General features: G+C 37.4%; 1 protein-coding gene across 9 annotated transcripts; it reads left to right on the forward strand.

Moving 5' to 3' along the window:
* Window positions 1-2,375: 2,375 nt before the first annotated feature.
* On the forward strand, window positions 2,376-22,820 carry AADACL2 (arylacetamide deacetylase like 2). 9 transcript variants are annotated; one of them, XM_070239130.1, is made up of 6 exons: window positions 2,376-2,714; window positions 5,540-5,762; window positions 9,173-9,241; window positions 9,330-9,431; window positions 11,224-11,395; window positions 22,098-22,820. In XM_070239130.1, exons 4-6 carry the CDS (start codon window positions 9,367-9,369, stop codon window positions 22,698-22,700), a joined length of 840 nt encoding a protein of 279 aa, XP_070095231.1. In that variant the 5' UTR covers window positions 2,376-2,714; window positions 5,540-5,762; window positions 9,173-9,241; window positions 9,330-9,366; the 3' UTR covers window positions 22,701-22,820. The 9 variants fall into 9 exon arrangements, with proteins under 9 accessions (XP_070095231.1, XP_070095233.1, XP_070095232.1 ...); XM_070239131.1 differs by having other exon boundaries at window positions 2,425-2,714; window positions 5,540-9,093; XM_070239126.1 differs by having other exon boundaries at window positions 2,425-2,714; window positions 9,362-9,431.
* Window positions 22,821-24,783: the final 1,963 nt, after the last annotated feature.

Here is a 24,783-nt window from a genome sequence, read left to right on the forward strand (position 1 = left end):
GACAAATTCTTCGGGCATCTTTTGTCTGCACCCCTTTCTCTAGGTCCCCAGGTGCTTTTGACCTGTGACTGCGGTTGGGGATCTAAAGTCCCCCTGGAATCCCACTACGCAGTCCTGGACCTTCTTTATGCTTTCAAGTTACCTCTTTTCTGTGACCTCAGCAATAAGAATAAAAATAATATTCACAATAATAATGACAATGACAGTCGGTAATATTTCTTTTTTTTTCCTAAAGATTGGCACCTGAACTAACATCTGCTGCCAATCTTCTTTTCTTTTTCTTCTTCTTTCCAAAGCCCCTCGTACATAGTTGTATATTCTAATTGTAGGTCCTTCTGGTTGTGCAATGTGGGATGCCACCTCAGCATGGCCTGATGAATGGTGCTAGGTCTGTGCCCAGGATCTGAACAGGTGAAACCCCGGGCTACCAAGCGGAGCGTGCAAACTTAACCTCTTGGCCCTGGGACCGGCCCCAACAGGTAATATTTCTTGACTGCTTACTATGTGTTAGGCAAACTGCTCTGGTCTGATTAAGTAATTCAGTCTTCACATCACACGCCTCTGCTCATCTTTCCAAACATGAGAAGAACAGTGTCAGCCACATGATATGTGGCTTTTGATAGATTCCATATACCTTCTCTAAACTTCTTGGTATATATTACTTGGTATATATATATACCTTCTCTAAACTACTTGGTATATATATATTAGCAGTGTATCTGCTAAATACTTGTGGTTAGCACCTCCTTCTTCTCATGGCTATGGCAAATATTTAGCTTCCTGACATCATTCCTCTTTCTTCTCCAGCCCCAAATTCCGTTCATTTGCATGTGTGTGGGTGTGTGTGTATGTGGTGGTGTGAAGGCAGAGAACTTGTTTATCTTCACCTTAACTCTGTATTTCTCTTGCTCCTGTCGTCACTGACCATTTCTGATTTTAGTTTCCAGATGCCGTTGCTGTTGACGGATTTGAGATTTCCTCCTTCTTAGTATCCACAAGCGTTAATTAATCACTTAACCAGGACATCCATTAATTTATATAAAATGTACATCTACATGCAGAGCATTGAGCACTTAGAGTTTACAAGGATAAAAAAAGTATGATGTCTTCCTTCCTTGAGAAGGCAAGCATACAAATTAAACTAAATTTGATGAAAGAGTTAGAATTAGGTTAAGACTCTACTTCCCAGTTTGTCCAGGACAGTTCTAGTTTATCTGAGTTATTATTAACAGTGTCTCTTTCACTTTTAACGATGTTCTACTTTGAATGATAAACTCTATTACTAAGTTATGCCTAGGGGATTCAGGGAAGACTGCAACATAGATGAATAAAAATAAACTTTTTTTTTTGGTGAGGAAGATTAGCCCTGAGCTAACATCTGTGCCACTCTTCCTCCATTTCATTTGTGGGTTGCCACCACAGCCTGGCTTGATGAGTGGTGGAGGTCCACGTCTTGGACCCAAACCTGCAAACCTGAGCCGCCAAAATGGAGCACGCTGAACTTAACCACTACGCCATGGGGCCAGCCCCCAAAATAAACATTCTAACAATTAAGTTTATGATAGACTTCGTAGTTAATATTTCTACTTTCAAGAGATCCAATATATACTTATATTGGACAGCTGATTGGATTGAAATCTATCACTAAAAATTACTTCCCGTAAGTACTGGTTCCTGGTTGATGAGCTTGAGAATTGTGGGTTTATTGACCTGTGACTGTTCATTTCTTTACTAGGTCCTGACATATCAGATGGAAAATCTCTAGTTTTTGCATCTCTAAAGAACTTCTAGGTGATCAGCTTCATGCCCAGATCTCTCTCAGGCTCACAGTTTGTGGGAGGCATGAGTCCAGTATTTGTCCTTGATGTTTCCTGACACCCTAGGCTGAGTTTTTGATGTAGATTAATTTGAAATATTTACCACTTAACCATATGAATGGAGTCACTATGTAATCCTTTAAAAAAACAGTGTTTTCTGAGACACTGATACCAAGCCTTGTGGTGCTTCAGTCTATGAAAAAGTTCCAGTTTGATGATGATAGAACTTAGACAAGACGCTACATCCCCTATCTTTTGGCCCAAAGCTTGGTCCACCACAACAAGCAGGGTTTGTTAACATGGTTAGTAATCCATGCTAATCGCATTAGCCTGGAGTTTGACTAAATATCAGCTAACGTTTTTTTTAAACTTCTTGCAAAACATTGCAACCCACCAATCACAAAATTTTCCTCCATGGCTTCTTCAGCACTGTCATTTACGCTCTTGTTTATGTCTTAACAATCAGGCTGTTTCAAAATGACAATGGCATCCCAGGTGAGGAAACATTGTGCAAGTTTTTAATCACCTGCTAATAATACAGGCAAGAAGTGACAAATTACACCACCTGTCTCAGAGTCTATATAGTTGCAAAACAAGTTACTACTGAGCTGTAAAATTTGGATTGAAAATTAGCTGTCTGTTGTTCAGAAAACCATACTACCCGAAAGGGTTCCCAGTCTGTGTTTGTTCTGCTCTTTATTTAGTACTCATAGAAAAGTTTTAATCTCGGCCCTCTGAAGAGGCTGGAAGAGGGATATCATGACATTCAAAGCTCTCTGTTTGGGGCTGCTTTGTGTTCTCTTTGCTTTTTATATTTGCGTACCTGTACCAGGCAACATTGAAGAACCCTGGAAAGTAAGGGCCTTGGATGCATTTATTAAAACTATTGATTTTGTGGTAAGTCACATTTTTTCTCCTAGATATTGGGATGCCTTGTTGACTAAAAATCAGTGCCTATGAACTGTCTGTTAATTACTGTTTTAAAATAATCATTGCTTGTTTCTTTGTTAGCATAAATCAGTTACATAAAATTAAGAAAATAAAACTTGCTGCATCTGTGCAAAACTGAGTGAGATAGAATTCTTGTTCCCAAGGACTTTATGTCTAAATGTAAATACTCTGTATATTGTGCTATGCATAAAATAAATGGCATTGTTGAAGGGAAAAGCTTTGAAGTTTATTTGATAACTTGGCTTAGATTTGAGTGGTCAGGGACAACCTAGTCCTGTAATTATCTTATAGTGTACAGGTAAGCATTATTAATGTTTGTACCTGTTTGACATTCATGTAGGGCTCTTACTATTTCAATGGCTTCCATTGTGCATCTTCAGTTTTTAATTGCTGGATTTCAGGGATTGTCCGACTTGGAATATGCAGGATGGATTATGAGTTCAAGCAAAAATAGCTCCTTAGTAAGAGGGAGATATGGTTAGATACTAACATTTTTGAGCTCTTCAAATGTATAGGCTTTCTAGAATATGTACCTCTTCTTATCCCCACAATACTCCAATTATTTTTACCAATTTATGGAGAAAGAAAAAGAGGCTCAGCAGAGCTCATGCAGCTAGAAAGTGACAACTCCAGAATTTGAACTCAGGACTGCCTCATTTCAAAACCATGCTCTCTGCCAAACTGCGTGGCTGCCAGGAAGGTTCTTCCGTGGTAATAACAATAAGAGGCTGAAAAGAGAAGGCAACACCAGCAGCAGATGATCGGAGAAGAGAGAGCAATCCATGGAACAGGAGGGAGGGGCTGTCCTGTGGTGCTTTGTAAGCAGATGACAGTTCTGTGAAACCACAGCCAGCTCCTGTCTGTGTCTGCTGAGTCTTGATGTTTCTCTTTCTGATCACTTCTAGAGGCTCACCTTCACCATAACTTTCTTTCTCAACGCTCTTACTCCTTGAATTTACATAAAATGAAAGAATATGTGGATAAGCAAATGTCAGCTCCGCAGAGAAACTGCTGCTATCTTCCTTGATTATTTCATACATATTTAAAACTCAGTGACTGATATTGATGTTATCACCAAAAATATAACATTAGCATAATATCCAACTCTAAACTTCTACTCTTACTTTCTCAGCTACAAATTGTTCTTACCATTATCCATCTATAGTAAAATTATGCAATTGATGTATTTGATATTGTATATGCATTACCCTTTATATTAAAAAATATAATAATAAACCACACACATAGTTACTTTAAAGATTATTCTACAGTCTTTGGTTCTATGGAAAACAATTTTATTCTTGTCAGTACTGAATTTTGTAACTCAAAGTTGTGATATCTGTAAGAAAAGTTAATTTTTCAACATATGAAAGGGAAGTGAAAATTAAAGTTCTTGATAAAGTGGCCTTCAAAAATGAATGCATTACTATGCAGTCGTGTGTTAAATCAGAAGGTGGGGCTGGGTAGGAGAAAGCGTTCCAACCCTGAAAAATTTCCTTTCCCCTTCATTGTATGTTGTTTACCTATAAACAGGGATACTAATAATAAATGCTTTGCAGGATTGCTCTGAAATTAAAGATCATGCATGCTAGAAGAGGACAAAATAATCTGTAAAGTGGTAGTTTTTCTTATGGTTTTAAAAAGGACAAACAAGGCAATTTGGCAAAAATCTTTTAAAAGCCACTTCACCAAATGAAAAATTAACCTAATTTACCAAAAACTTGCTTTCAGGGGTGCTCTTAAATTGATTATATTCAATTAGCATGAAAATACTTAAGAATTCTTCTTAGCGAAGGAAACTTAAATAAAACAAGATTTATTGAATCCTGACATGTGCCAGGCACTCGTCTACGGGTGGTAAAAGTCCTAACTCACTTAACCTCTACTACAACCCACTGAGGGATTTCTTACTGTTATTACAGTTGTGTAGATAAGGAAACTGAAGTACAGAGAGCAAGTAATTGGCTTAAGGTCGTGCAGCCAGTGAGTGGCAGTACAAGAGGCTGGTCTAGGAAAATGGGTGCAGATTTGGCTTTGACGCTTACTGGCTGCAACTGAGAGCTTTTGATTCTCTCCCTATCCTTAATGTCTAGGGGTTAGAAGTTCCCTAAGACCGTGTAACCTAAAACTTTTTGGAATAATTGTAGTATTGCGGCAAGAAAAGTTGTTTAATATACTATCGACCACGTAATTTTTAGAGTTTTTCTTTTGAGTAAACTGTCCAGTGACATATCACAAAGGTCCTAGAGAAGCTGGTTAGAAATACCAAGGAGAGATTTCTTCAGTGATATCAAATATGGGATTTTGGCGGGGGGCGCGTGCAGCAGGGGAACGAAGGACACAAATGTATTTGGAGTTGAAAAACAGGATATTTGAATCGTTAGTAGTGTGGTCACAAATGACTTAAAATTTTGGATTAAATAAAATGAACAATAAAAAAAGGAAAATATGACAGCATGTCTGCAAAAAAGAAAAGATGTTATAAGACATGGAAAATTTTCAAATAAGAATTTACAATTAAGAAATAATTACAATACACATAAAAACTGCCAGTAAATTGGCAGCTTTTGAATGACATCGTTATCTAAAATACAGGATACTTGAGATTTTCAAAGGCAATAAGATTATGCCATAAGATCTATACAGTATTATTTGGAAATAATTTTTGCAAGCATTCTGTTTATTTATTTTGTTTGTTTTTTAGTTTTCTCCTTATATGCATTTGATGTTATTTAAAGATGGAAATGTTTAATTTTGTTTTGCTCTTACAGGCCACATGTTTTGAAAATGCAGGTATTATGAAATATGAAGAGTTTGTATCGATCATATTCAAGCTGGACTATACCGACCCACTTTCAGATGAACACGTCACAGTGATTGAGACAGCATTTGCTGATATTCCAGTACGTTTGTACACGCCAAAGAGAAAGTCCGAAATGCCACGACGAGCTGTAATCTATATTCATGGTGGCGCTTTTTGTTTTGGAAGTTTCAGTAAGTTTACTGTATAAGGAAAACGTATAACTGGCTGTATGTTTTTGCTGTAAGAACTATTTTATATAAATATACATACTTATGTATACAAGCATATATACCTACTCATATGTGTAAGCAAAGCTATAAATATTAGATATCTAATAGAGAGAGAGACATAGACAGATTTGGCGAAAAAATATTATGGAGATTATGACTTCTGTTTTTGTTTTGCTTTTTGGTAATCATTTTCTTCTCCTCAGGTTTTATATTGAATAGAGTTACATCAAGTGAAAGTAGGACGTGGACAAGTCAGTTAGTAAAACTTTTTTCCTTTGGGATCAGAATATGTTGAAGAGCAGAAACACTGAAGTGATGGGGATGTTGGAAACGGTCATTTGGGATCACACGCTGTTGGCGCTAAAAGATCAACTTTGTCATTACTGATAACGATGCTCACTGTGGTAAAGCTCAGAATGCTTGCTAACCTTGCTTCTAAAAGGAAAACACAAATAGAACTAGGCAAGAATAAGCTCTTCCCAGGAAGTCCAGTTTCCTTACCCATCTCTGGCGATGATTCTAAGAGGCATAAATGGCAGATTCAAAACAAAAATGTGGATAAATTTACCTTTATGAAAACTCCATCATAGAATGATGCTGGCATATGAGGGCCACTGTTCTATTTAATTCACATCATAAAATTAAATGAATAGAACTGAAGAAAGCCACACAGGTAATTAATGAATTTTTTTTTTTTTACCTTTTCTCTTTCTCTAAGTCCCATTTGGTTCCAAATAGTTTGAGAACCTTATAAAGATATCTACAATATAACAAGCTACACTTAACCAAATATTAGTAATGAGTAATCAAAGAGAAGATAAATATGGAAAATTAACAAGGCACAAAGACTCAGATTAATGTACAAAGTGCTAAAATGGTTTGGCTGCAATTGTGGCTTTCTAGTTTTCCTCTTCCTAGCTTTCTGACAATTAACATATGGGAAAAAACCATAATCAGTTACAAATTTCACAGTGACTTTGTCAAAAGAAAATGACTTAGGTGACTCTAAAAGAGATTAAATACTTTCTTCAGGTGAAGAGCCTCAGGGAGCATTTGAAGACCACGTGGCTCCTCAGTTGAAGAAGGGTTATGGGTTTTTTGTGGGCTGGGAAAAATTGAATGCGTCCCCCTGCAGCTTCAGCTTAGGCAGCAGTACCCAACTTTGACGAAAACTCATGGTTGGGGGTCACTCCTCTGTTCATGTCCCTTGCTTGGATTGGTTGGTAGAATCCTGAAAACCATCACAAGAGTATTGCTTTCCACAAGCAATCACAATCACAATTACAAGAGTATTGCTTTTGCGAGCCTTATGTCTTCTCAGCTGCTCAACATTCACAGTGTGGGGAAGGTAGCTAGCCATAGAGTAGAAACAAGGGGCTAAATGTAGAAGGCCAGGGGAAACAGGGAGCCTCTCGTGTTTGTTTTATTCTTTTTACAGTCTACAAGGTGAAAATTACAAAATATAAAACTGGATAATTTGCAACACTGAGATGAGAAATCCAGCTCTTGTGCTTTAGAAAAAGACTTTCTATTCTAGATAAACATCTTAAAACTCTTCGTACAGTCAGCTGTTGATTGTTATGATCATTCTTATAAGTATAGGCTGATAGCATGACTCGAAGGCATTCTTCTTTTCAGTTGCTTTCCTGTCTGCAGATTATTAAAAGTAACCAGCCCCAAATAATCCTCATGCCAAAGAGATGTATCTTGGGGTAGCCAATTCCAGGGCCCCACAGGCTTTAAACATGAAAGTCAGAGGGTTTTTATATCTCGTACATTTTGGCCTTTATCTATGCATGGACTTTCCTTGCAAATTATTGACGCAATTTTTAATGAAAACATTATTTTTCTACTTAAAAGACTAGGTCATTTACTTTTTCTGTTTTCAAGGTTGTTACACAGCTGTATTTAATTAGTTTTCAATTTGAAGTTTTGCTACTATGTGAGAAGATGCCTTGGAAAAGTTTGAATTTGGATCACAACTCTCGAATTCTCTGGATTTCCAGAATCTTATAATAAATAAAGTCATAGCAGATGTCACAGATTTGCCAAGGTGTTGTTGCTGGGGCACTGATAAACTGGTGAGAGTACCTGGGGAGAGAGGTGTGTGTGTGTGTTTGTGTGTGTGTGGGTGTACGTGTGTGTTGCAGGGAGAGCTGATGGCTTGTGTGCCAAGCATGCCAGAATGCATATGATGAGGATTATTTTAGGCTGGTTACTTTTAAAAATTGCAGATGGGAAGGAGGCTCTGAAAAGTAGAATTTACTTACCCTTTGTTAAGAGGCTCTTACATTGTAAAGGAAATCTCCATCTGTAAAGGTGTCTCCCTCTCTGTACCAGGAAGAAGAGGGGATGACCTTATCTCTAGAAACCCTTAATCAATGCCAAAGGCAGGGACTTAAATCTGCATTTCTTTACTGTTCTTGTGTGGTAATCTCCCATGATGACTCCCCCTCCACTCCCAACATCCTCCTTTGTCTTTAGCTAAAAATAATATTTAAGGTGGTGGCTTCAGCCATTTACTTAATCTGGTTTGATTCTTATCTAAGACCACTCAATAACCAGACCCCACCTGCACTGATACCATTTTAACAACTTTTTTTTACATATTCTTTCCTTTGTCTTGTAAAGAGATAACTCACATACCTATGCCTTAAATTTAGCCCTACCCTCAACCCATGTTTGCAGCAGCTCTTTACTGCCCATGGGTCTTGTCCCCATGCAATTCCACACTATTCTCTGAATAAAAGAGCATTACTGCCAGACCTTGAGAGTCCAAGAAATCTTTCTTTTGACTCCGTGGCTCACCCACCCCACATCAGATAAGTACATCTAAGTCCACACACTGACTTGTCAGAGGCTCTCTCAAGATCTCTATCTTAAATGCCAAGGTTGTTGGACCATTTCATAATGTGGGATATTTAAAGAAAATGGAGGTTTTGAGGAACCATGTTATTGAGTGTTGCAGTTTGAGAGAGTCAATGCATCTATTAGTACTTTCTTCCTCCCCTGAATTCTAAACCAATCGAAAGATTATACATGGAATTCAAGTAAATGAAAGTCAAAACATGACCATTCTTTTATGAAGGCTTTGGAGAATGCATGTGTAGGTGTTGTTGATAGTCAGTCACCCTTGCACTGGAGAGATTAATCCGTCTGTAGTGGCCAGTGCTGCTGCCTACATCCTCTGCCTCCTGCTTGTGAAACTCATTGCCTGGAGGAGCTGAGGAGAGTGGAATGCCCCAGGCGACAAAGCATTCTTGGGAGGATCATTGTGTGTAGACAGCAGAAGGTAAGAGAAAATTAGAATGGGCTGAGCCTAGTTTTTCCTCCCCAAAATACTGATGAGCCATGTTATCTTCCCACCCTAGGAAAGAGTGGCTGAAGAGACACTCCTGCAGACCATGCCATGCTGATTCCGGTCCCTCGCGTAGAAACGGGTGGGAAAAAAGATTCCTTGTAATAATGACAAATCACATTTGTTTCCAAGTTCATAGTTATAACATTTCTATTGTTTTTTAATTACAGGGAGTATTTTGACATTTATTTCTTCACTTCAGAGCAGATGTCTTTTGACTTCCTGAATAGATGGACAGCAAACAAACTTGATGCTGTTGTTGTGGGACTGGAGTAAGAAAATGATTTTCTTTGACCCCTGTGATTTTGCCCTTCACCAAGTAGAGGTTTGATTTCCAAATCAAGGCAGCTATGCCTCAAATACAAATTTTTTTAGTTAATACATTTTATTTGTCAGCATTGCAATTCCTCAAAGGGGTCAGTATCTCAATATTCTCCTGTGATTGTGGGAATCTCTTAGTGACAGCCCAGAGCGATCGTTTTTGGAAACAGTGTTGCTCTAGACACACAAAACTATAAGGCCTACTTATGCCCCAAGTAACATAGCTAGACAGGAGGAAATAAATAAACCATTACAGATTTTTGGATGTTAGGTTGTATTTGGGCTAAGAGTAATTCTTGTCTAGAGGAATGTAGAAGGTAAAGTTTGAGATCAGCTGAGAATTTTAAGCCACTCTCAGGAAAAGTGATCTGACATTCTGGATTTTGCTACGACATACTAGAATGTCTTAGGATGGTCCAGTAGTTTCTTACACTAGTATAGTTTGGATTTCTGAAGCTGACATCCTCAGGAGGATTTTTTTTCTCCCATCTCTTCTGTAGTAACAAAAGCATAATTAGAGACTTTTAATCCAGTAGTTTTTAGAAGACATTCTGACATAGTTTTTTGTTTGTTTGTTTAGCTAGGAAGCTATGGAAGTTTAGAGAAAAAAACTAAAGTGAAAATTTCATCCATCTAAAGAGGGGTTGCCATCATTGTCGTTATGGTTACTTACAGAACCTAGAAGGACTTCCTGTTTTTAGGGATATTTCTAATTTATAATATTAGACTGTTGTCCTTTTCACCTCCATAGTTTTTGAGGTAATCTAAATCTTATCAGTTTAAATCTTTTTTAATATAGTGATACGTTTGTGCATGGCTTATGTATTCTATCAAATCCTTAGATTTGTGTTGTTTTTTGCCCTAAAAAGTCTAAATCTACTACATTTAAAGCAATAGATACCAACCTCTTTTTGGTACATACCTGTATTTAAATTATACTTTTTAGGATTTTCTCAATACGTACAGTTTATAATAAAATTTTAAGGATCATCTCCCCACCAGTTAATGTAAAGTACAGTTATTTATGACGTTTAGCATTCTGAAGATCAGAAAGGAAGTTAGCCCTGAGAATAGATAAGAGAGGCATTCTCCTGTTTTTACTGGTCTAAATATATAGGGGAAAAATCCACTTGTATCCATTAAAAAAATGATGTGATAATGTGCCTTACACATGAATCTACCAGAAACAAGCAAGCTCCCTAGCATATTTAAATGTTATTTACATTTCAACATTTTTATCTAGAATCAACTCCTCAGCATTGTCTATGATGAGGTATGAGCATTGCCAGCACGTAGAATTTTTATCTAAGTGATCTTGAAAAAAATAGGACACTGCTTAGAATATGCTCTCAGATCTGCAGCCTTCAAAGATCCATGGTGCTTTTCTAATACTGTATTTCAATGTTTGGATCGCCAGTTACACTGAGAGTATGATGTAAGCTACAAAGCCTCTCCGATCCAGAATGTAGCTGGACTAAAAATTACACTTACGACCTCAGGGAGTTCTCAACATTCTCCTTACTCCTCACACGCAATGCCACCTGTGGATCTGAGACGCGAGGTTGACAACCTGTATACCAGTTTTCGTTTTTTCACAAAATAGGAAGTTAGTAGAAAGCTCAGGTTTGATTTTTGGAAGATTAAACAGCAGAAACTGGTGTTAAATTATGTCTATTTGGTATTTGAAAGCCACATAAATGGTACTTTTAAAAATTGTCTAAATCAATTGTTCTTTTTTTAAAGCTATAGACTAGCTCCTCAACACCAGTTTCCTGCTCAGTTTGAAGATAGCTTTGCTGCAGTCAAGTTTTTTCTTCAGGATGAAGTTCTTACAAAATACAGAGTGGATCCCACCCGAATCTGTATTGCAGGAGACAGTTTTGGGGGCACGTTAGCAGCCGCAGTGACTCAACAGGTACATAATATTTATCTTTGTGCTCTGAAGTAGAGGTTGGAGATCCTTTTTTTCTCTCATACAGATACCCAGTTCTTCCAGAGACACTTGTTGAGAAGACTGCCCTTTCTCATTGGATTACAATGATGCTTGAATCTAAAAATCAACTGACTGTAACATGACTATCTCTTTCTGAATTCTCTCTTCTGTTCCATTGATCTATATGTCTCTCCTTATGCCAATACTGAGCTGACAATAGTTTTGTTCTTTTTTCTAAATCCATGTCTTTTCCTTCAAAATATTAGGCTATCTTTTCAATTTATAAAAAATAAAGGCTAATGAGATTTTGATTGCTATTGTATTGTGTTGAATCTATAGATTTGGGGAGAATTGACATCTTAATGATATTGCAACTTCCAGTTAATGCACGTGGTATATCTCATATTTTATTTAGGTCCTCTTCAATTTCTTCAGTACTATTTCACTGTTTTCAGTGAGGATGTTTTGCAAATCTCTCAAATTTATTCCTGAGTTATTTTGGAAAATTTCATTTAAAATAATATTTTCCAAATGTTTATTGACGGTATATAGAAATACATTTGATTTTTACATTGGTCTTTTACAATCATGTCCTTGAAAGATTCACTTATAAATTCTAGTAGTTAAATTTTTTTTACGTTTCCTAGGATTTTCTTCACAAGCAATCATATCTTCTGCAACTAGGAACAGTTTTAATTCTTCCTTTCCAATCTTTATGCTTTTCTTTTCTTAATTAGCGCACTGACTAGGGCCTTCAGTACAATGTTGAATGTAATTGGCTTCCTCTGTATCTTAGGATAAAATTGTTTAATATTTCAACAATAAACATAATGTTAACTGGAGGCTCTTCATAGTTGGCTTTGTCATATTAAGGAAGTTCCTTCTATTTCTAGCCTGCTGAGAGTTTTTGCGTAAGTGGCTATTGAATCTACTAAATGTTTTTAATGCATTTATCGAGGTGATTGTGTGATTTTCCTCCTTTATTCTTTTAATGTGGTATGTTATATTAATTGACCTTCAGATATTAAATTAGGCTCACATTCCAGGCACTTGGTCATGATGAATTAAAATTTTTATACATTCCTGTTTTCCACTTGCTAAAATTAAAGATTGTGTGTTTTTTGAGGGATTGATTTCCATTTTTTAAAAATTCTTTGTTCAGTTTTGATATAAGCCCTCATTAAATCATTTGGGAGCATTCCAACTCCTCTTTTTAAAAAATATCTTTCCTCTTAAGCATGAAAATAAAATGCTCAGAATTGGAGCACTTAGAGGAAGATTATACATACACACACAGACATATATTTATTTGTTTATATACGCCTATGCACTTGCCACTGTATAGACACACACACACAAATACATCTATATAAGTACATATACATATGCTTTATGTGTGTACTAATCTGTAACACACATGCACATGCAAAGCTCTTGTGTGGAGCCAGAGTGGCAGTGGTGGCAAAGCTTCACATGTGGCTCTGTACCCTCAGCCTCCTTCAACCCCACATGCTCCATTTTAATTCCTTTCCTGTTTAGAGTTCTATATACGGTTTCTTAGGGGAAAAAAATAAAATAGAATTTCATCACCAAAAAGAAAGTTTACAAACCGTTAGACTTGTTGATTCCTGAGGCCCTTTCAACCTGAACTAATTTGCTGTGTATTTGAAATAATGTCTCTTATCTGAAGGATCTTGCTGGGGTGGAGTGGGGAGAGTGATGGGGAATGAAAATTGGAGACCGCCTTGCTTTGAGATTTTTACGCTAATTGCTCTGCCGAGTCATATAGCAATCTGTGATCTTGAATTTTATCTAAAACTGGTTTTGTGGATGTAGAGATTCTGAAAACTGTCCAACAATTTCCCAGTAATGATCATGCACCATCTCGCCACACTATAATCTTGGCTTGCGCACTGTAATGTTTGCTTGGCACTATAAGTGAAGAAAGCTTTCAAAATAATGATTAGATGGTAGCCATAGAAATTTATTAAGAAATTTATTAAGAATTTATTAAGATGTGAAGACTGGCCTTACAGTTTTCTAGCAGGGCAATCCTGAATATTAACACAGCCACCGAAACCCGACGCAATTCTCAATAAAATTTGTAGGGCAGTACAGATTGTTCTCTGGAAGTGAATTAAAATTTGACATTATTCTATTCTTTGAATTAACTCATTAAACAAGAACATAGTATCTATTTAACTTCCTGATCTATCTGTTCGACGAGATTGTTACAGCTGAAAGTATGACATCAGAACTCAGTGTGCTTAGTGTGCTTACATAGCACAGAAAGGTGATTTCCATTATCTTATTTATTTTTATGGTCACATTCTAAGTTACTTGTTCTTCTTGATCTGCCAAACTTTCTACACGAGTTATATTTTCATCAAAAAGTTTTATTCCCTGCGCTAGGTTTGTGCTTGATCTAGGTCACTAGGATCAACTTTTACTTTGTTATTATTATAAATCTTTTTTGTTTTAAAGTCTCATGACCCTATGATTAAGAGTATGTTATAGATTTATGGCTTGAGGAACTCAGTTTGAACAAGAATACACCACTGAGAGATCAATATTGTTGTGGACTCTGAGAAAACTTCAAGAGAATATATTAGATTTGTTTTCCTATACAGATACAAAAACAATCACTCATTGTCTCATATAGAATTCGCAATATAAAAAGATGTTCTCATAGGCTAGGAGGATGAGTAGATATGTAATTTTCTTTTGAGGACTTTGTCCACTTTTAAATTATAGTCCCATTATTAGAAGGGATGAAAATCATCCGAGATCTTCTGGAAACATCATATAAGGCATCCTGAAATCCTGATGTTGTTTGCCCGTCATGATGATCTGGACAGTCACTACAGGAAAGGAAACTTTTCTGGAAGTCGTTTCGTAATCTTTAATTAAGAGGAACAAATATTTTTAGTTTAACCATAGCATTTAAATCCAATTTCACAGCCATCTCATTCAATTTTATTTTAAAGTTATCTCTGCATTGCTTTTATTTATTGAGGATCAAAAATATCTTCTTCACTTTGGAAAATAATGTGAATTGATTTTAGACTCTGAAGTAATTGTGAAGTCCCACTTTCCTTAATTTTTAAAAACTATGTATTTCAGTATAGTTAATTTATAAAGGAAGCTATGATATCAGCTATCTGTATTTGCTAAAGTTTATAGTTTTGGTCTTTCTAAATACCCTATTCCTGCTAATTTGGATCATTTGTCATAACGTGGTAATGTGGACTCGTGGTCTGATTTACGACAATATTTCTCTGGCATCTCACTACCATATTTCTCTGGCCACAAATGAGCTTGCATGTTTGACACTTCAAAGATATTTAAAAATTTTCTTTAAAAAACACTCTTAATAGTAAAGATTAATAAGACACTATAATTCATGATGATACTTTAAAAAAACTTGGCTGACGCCCAGCGCCCTTGGACATGGGATGATTTTCAGTAGTATGGATGCTAGTTTCTGCCGTTTTTGTTGCTTCTCTCTGTGTTATCACAACATCTCAGTGTTATACAGACTACCTGAAATCCATTGAAAGCAGAAACATCTGTCCTCTGTTACTTTCAATCTTGCCTCACCACTGCTCTGGAAGCTTCTATCCATCTGTACTAACCAAATCAAGATGAATTGCAGAAGCCACTGTGTAGTCCCGGGATGGTCTCTGTCACCATTTATTAGATCTTGAACTGAGTAACCCTCTCCTAGGACTGAGAGAGCTTCCTCAGCTCCTCTCTTACGGGTCAATCAGCAATATGTTAGTCAAGTGGAACACTTGTCTTAGGAGGTACCCCTCGCCTTTGGTAAAAAGATACCTCAGTAAGATTGCTAGATTAAAGAAAAGATTGGCTAACTTCTTCAGTCTGTAGAACTCAAACACCCTTATCAGTAGTGCGAGTTAAGCCTGTACTGTATAGGGCTTTGGAATTATTACCTTTTAACATTTGAAGGCTGTTCCTGATACACCGTGACAGCAAAGTTGCCTTATCCTGAAGTGACAGGTGGACGTCAATTTGGTAGATAAGAAAGTTGTTTTGTTCCAGCCTGACATCAGAAATTCTGTTTCACTGCCACCAAATTTTGGATTCCAGTTGGTCCATGATTATGTTGAGGATGGCTTTAAGGAGGCACTATTTTCCTTAAGGAGCCAGGGTTTTTGTTTGTTTGTTTTTTAAGATTGGCACCTGAGCTAATATCTGTTGCCAATCTTATTCTTTTTTTTTTTCCTTTCTCCCCAGAGCCCCCCCAGTACATAGTTGTATATTCTAGTCGTAGGTCCTTCTGGTTGTGCTGTGTGGGACGCCGCCTCAGCATGGCTTGATGAGTGGTGCCATGTCCACGCCCAGGATTCAAACCAGTGAAACCCTGGGCCGCTGCGGTGGAGAGCGTGAACTTAATTACTCGTTCACGGAGCCGGCCCCAGTAAGTAGCCAGTTTTTTGCATGGAAGTTTAAAGGTCAGAGACATTCATGTTAGCCAGATAAAGAATAATGTGTTAAGAATTTCTCTCTATCTCTCTGTCTCTGCCTCTTTCCCTGACCTCCCTATCGCCTCCAAAAGACCTCCAACTTGAAATTCGTTTTGACTCAAGTCTATTGTCTATGAAATGAAATGTATTTTCTTAAAGAGGTAATGAACAAATGGGCACCAGACATGCACTGCTTTTAAATCATGTATTATTTCCAAAACCAACAGACAAATCAACCAACCATCAAAGAAATCTCCTCTGTGTAAGTTCACATGTGTACTGTCTTCTCTGTTTCTTTGACTACCTAAATCATCCCGCTACCTCTGCTAGATCAGGGCCCTTCCACCTCCCACCTCCTCAGGGATCTTTCGCTGGAAGTTATTTCCTTTCTTTCTGCTTTCTTCAAGATCTCTAACTTTATTTGCTCTTTCACTTCAGCATGTAATCATATCTAGGCTTTCTCATCTTAAAATCAAAACAAAAAAGAAAGACAAAGCTAACAAGCCTTTCTTAACCCATTATCCAATCTTCCATGCTGTCACTAGTCTTTCTTTTTGTACTCAACTTCAATGAAAAGAAAATTATACTCTTTTCCTACATACTCGAATGTGCACCCTCCTCACTTTGTCACTGTGTTCTGCCCTCCCCATTCCTTTCCAATTGCTGTGGCTAAGTTTGTCAATGATTTCTTTTTTTCTAAATCCAAGGGTGTTTTTTGTTGTTGTTCTTTTATATAGCTTCTTATCCTCATTTAAAACGCTTGCTGAATTTTGTCTAAGAAAGCTCTTTCTTCCTGTGAGGTCTACAATAGTGCTCCCTCCTTGTTCTCTTCCAGTGTTATGTGAGACAAGCTCCTTCTCTGTATACTCCTTTAAACCTGGCATTTCCTGGGGCTCATCTCATGCTCATTCTGTCTTTTATCCCACTCTCTGCCCCGTCTCAGGGCTTTAGCTCTGATTTATCTGCTGAAGGCTCTCAGATCTGTGCCTTCCACTAAGACCACTGTCATGGGCTCAAAACCCAGATATCCAAATGGATTTCTCCACTTTGATGTTCCCTAAGCTCCAGAAACATCTCCAGGCAAACCTCTTCTATGCTGCATCTACATTACCTGAAGTAGTTTATACACAGTTACAGTAGAGAGATTATTCTATTGTTTGTTGCTTGTGCATATCCCCAACTAGAATCTAAATGTTTTGGAATCTGGGACAATAATTTTTTTTAATCTTTGTATCTCCAAACCCTGACATCGTGCCTGTGCTCCTCCCATCTTCTTCCTCTACCCTTCAGAATATCTCAGGGTTGACCTCTGCCTCTCTTCAACGTGTTTTACCTGATTAGCTACTTTCTCTAAACCTGTCCCATTGCATAACAGAACACAGTCTCACAGATTATCCTTAATTTGTCTTTGTGGAAAAAATTTAGAGGATAAATAAAGACACTACCCTGCACACAGCTGGAATGAGCAGCACCCAATTACTCATCTTTGGAATCAGGTTGGTTTTGCTGTTTTCTTGAGAGGAGAGTAGGTGGATTCATTTTGTCCGCTCCCTGTTTATGTAGTCACTGTTTGTTTCTTCCCCCGGATCTTGGTGCAAATAAAGTAAAGAAGTCCATAAACGTTACATCAGAGGAAAGGAAGGTGAGCAATGAGGTACGAAATGTTGGCAGGGGCATGTCATGGAAGGGCCTTGTGAGATTCTTTTACTTGACTCCAAGAGCATTGTGAAGTCATGGAAAAGTCTTAATCACGTTTGTATTTTTGAAAAATACTATTCTCACAAAATGGAGAATAGATTGGAAGGTGAGAAAGGATGGAAAGGAGAGCATAGGGAAAGAATTGCAATAGTTTGAGCAACGAATAGAGTGTTGTGGATCCGGATGCCCGCCGTAGGAATGAGAAAAGTGGACAAATTAGTGAAATAAAAAGCGATGGAATCAACAGCCTGGGGGACTGTCAGCCTGGGGACTAATGAATAAAGAAGAGTCAGGTAGGTTGATGGGAAGTGGGTTTTAGTGTTCCGTGATATATGCAAGAGGAAATTCCATGTAAAACACTAACCAGAATGTCTCACTTGTAGCAATTGCTCATTGAATATTAGCAATCATGCTTTCTCGAAAAGTAGGTGGCTTCTGATCCAAAGTAAACTTCTGGGAGCTAGGTTTGTGTTTGAAAGTGGAGGTCAGGCCAGTCAAAAACATCTAATCAAGAGAAATAAGGGAAATGAAAGTAGGAAGAACTAGATAACAGACTAGATTAAACAAGTGATTAAAATGGTGAAAAGAAGCAGTGTATGATGATGATCCTCCATTTTACAGCAAGACTTACATGGGGGAGCCGCCCTGTGGCCAAGTGGTTAAGTTCGTGCGCTCCGCTTCTGTGGCCCAGGATTTTGCTGGTTGGGATCCTGGGCGCAGACATGGCACAGCTCGTCTGGCCGTGCTGAGGTGGCATCCCACATAGCACAACCAGAGGCACTCACGAGTAGAATATACAATTATGTATTGGGGGGCTTGGGGAGAAGAAGGAAAAAGAAAAGATTGGTAACAGATGTTAGCTCAGGTGCCAATCTTTAAAAAAAAAAAAGACTTACATGGAGTTGGGGAGCCTATGGTTTCAGAAGGCTTCTGCGGTCTGAGCCAGGGTTTGTACCGGAGTTATTAAAGTGTTTTTCCAGTTCAGACACCGCCTCTGCATCCTCAAACAAGATGGAGCTGAGCCAATATTTCCTATGGTTTGCCTGCTGGAAGATCAACAAACATTTTCTGAAGCATTCCAAGGATAGGCTGTTGGGTTCCTTTTACATTTGTTTCAATGACAATAAGAAGTATAACTAGAATTTACTGAGTGTTTACTGTATGCCCAGAACTGTGCTATAAACGTGTTACCTCACCCCCACAAAAACCATATGCCAAATTTACTAAGGTCACATCAATTTTAGCAATCAGGAAACTGAAGCTTTACAAGGTGAAGCAACTTGTCCAAGGTCATAGAGTTAATATGTTATAAATCCAGGGTGTTTACCTGGACATGGGTATTGGGTATTGCACCTGGACATGGTGTTACCAGGAATCTAGTCTTTTTGAGTCATACAATCTGTCCTGCTTCAAATTGGGTGGTCTAATAAAGAAGGACAGTGAATAATTTACGTGGGAGAATTTTACTTTAAATATCATAAATTTGAGATTAATGGTGTTTAAGTATAAAAGGAAAGTTCAAATGCATCATATCCATTGTGTTCTCATTGAAATAATGTTATTTACTGAAAAAGATTAAGAATAAGGATGGGCTTAGTTGAATATCTTTCATAACCGTTTAATGGCTGAGTTACTCCAAGGTCTTTATTATACTTAAAAAGTAATAAAAAATGTAAATGAACAATTTAAGTTTAGTCACATGTTTCTAAACCTCAAGGATATTTCCACAAGCAGGATACGTTCTCTCAACTTTGTTGATTTTGTACTTTCATTCTTGTTGTTTCAAAGTAATAACATCCTGAGATGAATGCCTTATACATATATATTTTTTGCTCTCACGTACATATGAGTTGCCTACAAAATGAGGAATACAAATCCATTCATGTGATATTCATGTCCACTCTATATGATGGTCCATTCAGGGCTTTTTCAGTACTAATGTTGATGGTTCAGTATTAACGTTTATTTACACCTCTGCTCTCTGAATAGCTAGTTATCTTTGAGTCTATGTGAATCTAGAAGTAAAGAACTAAGCTATCGATAGTTCAATAATTTAGAGTTATTGTTGGGGCCTACTTGTTATATATACCTGTTACTGCTTCTTGCATCTTATGACTTCTGGTTCCAAAGATAGTGTCTTCTTAAAAGAATTATAAACTGAAAGCAATATTCATTCACTCATTTTTCTATTTTTTCACATACTATTGAGCATTTTGCTATCTTAGACCCACTAAGAGAGATGATAACTTAGATATTGAGTCAGCGTTTATACTATTCAAAATCCAGTAGAAAGATCCATTATGTACATTTTTATAAGAAAAGGGGAAGTGATCATTGGCCTGAAAGAGGTAAAGAGTTTTGGAAGTTTAAAGTAGACAAGAGAAAGGTAAGTTAACTTTGATCAGGTATTTACATGCATAATCACACATATATGGTTATAAGTATATATAAAATGTGTAGAAAGTATCTGAAAAGATTCACACCAGACTGATCACATAGTTATTCGGACTAGGGCAAAACTGCCAGATGTGCAGGATCCGATCAGCAGGTGTTCTTCCAGTATCTGGAGGGGCGGACTTTGAAATGAGTTTTGGAGGAGAGCGGAGAGAGAAGTAAAAGTATTGAATGGTAAAACGACAAATGACATCATAGGGACAGCGAGCTGACAAATAGTGGCACTTTTGTGGGAAAGCAATTTATTTCACATGACATCCCAGAAAGGAAGGTCAAGCTAGGTCAGGGGTGGGTGGATTCTTTTTCGCCCCACCCATGGGTGTGTGGTCGCTGTTTGTTTCTTTTCCTGGGTTTGGGACGTTTTCCGAGGGTGGGATGTTGATAGAGGACTTTTGCTCAGTAAATCATCTGCCTGAGGGCCTTTGGGAGAGACTTGCCATCTAGGGGAGTTTTTGTCAGGAAACTTTGTCCCAGCTCATTCTCATTCAAAACTTGTGAAACCTCTAGCATCTTGGGCGCGCCTTGGGGAGGTGGTAGGTTGTCATTTCCCCTCCGAGGTGCCTCTTGGATTTCAGTTTATTCCCTCCTCGGGGTTCAGCCAGCCACTGTGGTAAGAGTTTGACTTAGAGACACGTCCTCCAGTCCTGGACTTTTCACTTGGAGCTGCACCGGGGTTTTTCATGGTCCAGATGCCGTTTTCTCAGATGTCACCCTCCAGCTGACACACTTACTCCTTGGAGATGATTTCAAGGTTCTGTTCTCCAGTCTGCAGGGTCATCAATGAGACCTCAGGACACCCTTCACCTCTGGAGAGGAAAAAGGGCTCCTGGTCAAATATGCCTCATTTTCTTCTTACGCATCAAACTTAGTGAATCTCAATAAGGGTTTTTCATAGTTTTATCCCTTTGTTTCTCAAACACTTCACTATTTTTTCAGAATGTAAGTTACAGATCTGTTGGCTTTTTTTTGTTTTATATGCTTTTGCACTTTGATAATGTTTCTTCAAATTTATCGTATTATGTTGGGAACTTTTGCTTAATAGCCAAATAACATTATTTTAAACTTAAATTGTAGTTTTAATACTATTTATTTTGAATTTCTTAGATTTTAAAATGAAATATTATTTTAATAGTTGTATTTATTTATTCTGTTAGCTTCGGTTACTTTCAGTCAAGAATTTTTTGCAAACCTGTTATGTACTGTCGATTTCTCCCAGGACTATTATGTTTAGGTTGTTTCCATTGGTGATTTTTGACACAAACATCATTGCATGTATTTATCTCCCTCTCTCTTTCTCTTTCTATTTTGCCTCCTTGCCCGCTGTACCAAACTCATGCTATGCACCAACTCAACTGATGTTAAGGCACCGATTTGCTAAAGCAGATCGAACCGTGCTTTACACCATTACTGTGGTCATGGAGCCAGCTTGCTGCTATTTCTCTCTCCACCTTGGATTGAGGAGCTCACTGTGGCTGCTGCTTCCCGACCCCCAAATTGTTCTTGAGTATAACCCAATAGTGCCTCACCTTCAGCTATATGCCTTTTAAAAAAAATTTTATTGAGGTATAATTGACATATAACATTAGTTTCAGGTGTACAACCTAATGATTTGATATATGCATATATTGTAAAATGATCACCACAATAAGTCCAGTTGGCATCTATCACCACTTATATTTACAATTTTTTTTCTTATGATGAGAACCTTTAAGATTTACTCTCTTAGCAACTTTCAAATATACAATACAGTAATACTAGCTATAGTCAGCATGCTGCACATGACATCCCCAGGACTTATTTGTTTTATCACTGGAAGTTTGTATCTCTCTCTCTTTTTCACACACACAACCAAAATTTTTTAAACTTTACTGTTGAAATGAGCTTCACATTTTTTCATGCCACTGAAAGACATCATCAATATTGTGAAAATAATTATAACATCCAACAACTTATGTAGATTTGTTTACCTCAAGATTGCTTAAATTATTAAAATTAACTCTCCTTGGTGTTTTGGAAGTCTTTGTCTTATCATCATGTTTTTTCAGGTGCAGAATAATCTTGAAATACAACATAAAATCAAGCTACAAGCATTGCTTTACCCTAGTTTACAGCTGATTGATTCTTACTTGCCGGCTCACCGAGACAATGAGTATGGTTTAATTCTGACAAGGAAAACAGGCATAAAACTCATAAGTTTATATCTCACAGCCAGTGAAACATTATCCCTGGCAGTCCTGAGAAACCAACATATGCCTCTGGAATCAGCACATCTCTTCAAGTTTGTTAATTGGAGTATTCTCTTACCCAAGAAGTACAGAAAGGACTACGTTTATACTGAACCAGTTCTTGGACGATGTAATCATTCACTTCCGGCATTCATGGATATCAGGGCATCACCTTTGCTGGCCAATGATTCCCAGTTACGGAATTTGCCATCAACCTATATTCTTACCTGTCAATATGATCTCGTGAGAGATGATGGCTTTATGTACACTTCCAGACTTCAAAATGTTGGAGTTCAAGTCACTCATGACCATCTTGAAGATGGAATTCATGGAGCTTTATTGTTCATGACATCACCACTGCATTTACATCTAGGTCTCAGGATAAAAGATAGGTATATTAGTTGGCTGGATAAGAATTTATAAGTATCTTTTATAGAAAATATATATAGCCATCACTTACTGGGTTGTAATTTTTGATATTTGTAGTTGTAAATGCAAAGAACAGCGTCACTTGTGTTGTGTAAATTGATATTTGAATCACAACGGTCTCCGTGTTTCCTTGAACTGGTTATTAATTTCTCTGACTCACAGAACCTGCATGTGTAAAATGTATATAGTCCTGTTTATTTGGCCTTTACTTAGAGTTTATTATAATTATGCTGGTCTCAATAGAGACCAAAGCTTATTAAACTTGAGAAATAAAAATAGTTACTGGCAAGTTAGCAAAGATAGTTTCCAGACAGGTACAGAAATTGTAGTAGTGGGTAGAAAGAGGAAAAATAAGGGAAAAAACTGCAAGGTAATTGTATTAGTTTTCTGTGGCTGTTGTAACAAATTACTAAAAATTTGGTAGCTTAAAACAACAGAAATTTATTCTCTCAGAGGTCAGGGGGCCTGAAGTCCACAAGGAGTATCACTGGGCCAAAATCAAGGTGCTGGCAAGAGCCACGCTGCCTCTGGAGGGGGAGGTCGAGCTCCTTGCCTCTTTTATCTGGTGGCTGCCATATTCCTCACTGTAGCCACATCACTTTAATCTCGCAGGCCAGCATTTTCAAGTTTCTCTCTTCTCTATCTTCACAGGACTTCTCCTCTGCCTCCATCTTAGAAAAATATGTGCGTTTGCGTTTGGGATCCACCCAAATAATCCAAGATAATCCCCCCATCTCAAGATCCTTAATTTAAGTACATTTGCACATCCCCCCCTTTCTTCCCATATAAGTAACATTTACAGGGACTAGAATTTAGGTGTCTTTTGGGAGGCCTTATTTTTTTAACATTTTCAGTCAAATTTAATTTTTTAAAAAAGGCAACAGATCAACATTACAATCATTATAATTCAATCTAATCTACATCTGAACAATGTAGCCCATCTGAGTATGGAGTGAGAAAAGTTTTCCCAAAAAACTGTCAAATACATCATCTCAAAATACTCAAATAATAAATCACTTCTGCCAGCATTTTGTTGAGTATAATCATAAACTAAAAACAAAGGTTTATTGCTGTAAAAACAAATCTGTACTTTGTAGGATGAATCTTGAGTATTAAGCGTAATCAGTTGAATCAAGTTAAGAAATTAAAAATGCAGCAAGAAATGTATGTGTGTGTCTGTGTATGTATGTGTGTGTGTGTGTGTGTGTATGTGTATGTGTGTGTGTGAGTGTGTGTGAGAGAGTGTGTGTGAGAGTGTGTGTGTGTGTGTGTGTGTGTTGGGGTGGGATCTACAAGCCAGTTGACCCAAGAGCAGCCCAGATATCAAACTTGTTCAGTTGAGACCAGACGTTATGTCAAATCTCCTTTTCTCACAAGGCAATTACAAATGACAATTTCAACTGTCTGCAAACCACATACATTTTTTGAAATGTAGAAAGAAATGAACTATTTAAGAAGAACCACTTTTCTTCAGCTCAATATCAGCACCCAAAGGATAAAAAAAGCATACATGAGTATCACAAATGAAAACAAAATGAATGTCACTGGAATCAGCTATGTTTCCCCAGTGAGGCTTGCAAAACTGATACAGAAATTTGATACCATAACAAATTATATTTTCATAGTTCTGATTTAATTTCCTTTAAAGTCTTTTAAAATATATTTTTTGAGTTATGAAAATGTTTTGTTCATGATACTGAATCTTTTTGATTCAATACTCATTTGAATATTATGGTCAAGCCATTAAGTTTGGAAACATCCAAGCAAAGGTCATCAGTTATTGGCAGTGGGGAAGACCTGATTACATCCCATATCATGACCGATAAAATTTCCAAGCTTTTCGTTATCTTTTCTAGCTGTGTTATCCAGACATTGATGTGTTTCCACATTTCTTATCTCTCCCCAAAAGAAATAGTGACATGGAACTTGAGAATCGGGATGAATATTCTCTGGGTACCAGGAAAAGGGTTTGCGTTGTGGTTTGTGTCTTAGACCAAATCTTGTTGATCTAGCTCTGTAATCTACTTTTGTAACATCTGGGGAAGTTATATACAAGAATTTCCTGATTTCATCTATC

This window comes from Equus caballus, chromosome 16 (assembly GCF_041296265.1).
Source record: "Equus caballus isolate H_3958 breed thoroughbred chromosome 16, TB-T2T, whole genome shotgun sequence".
NCBI classification, from domain to species: domain Eukaryota; kingdom Metazoa; phylum Chordata; class Mammalia; order Perissodactyla; family Equidae; genus Equus; species Equus caballus.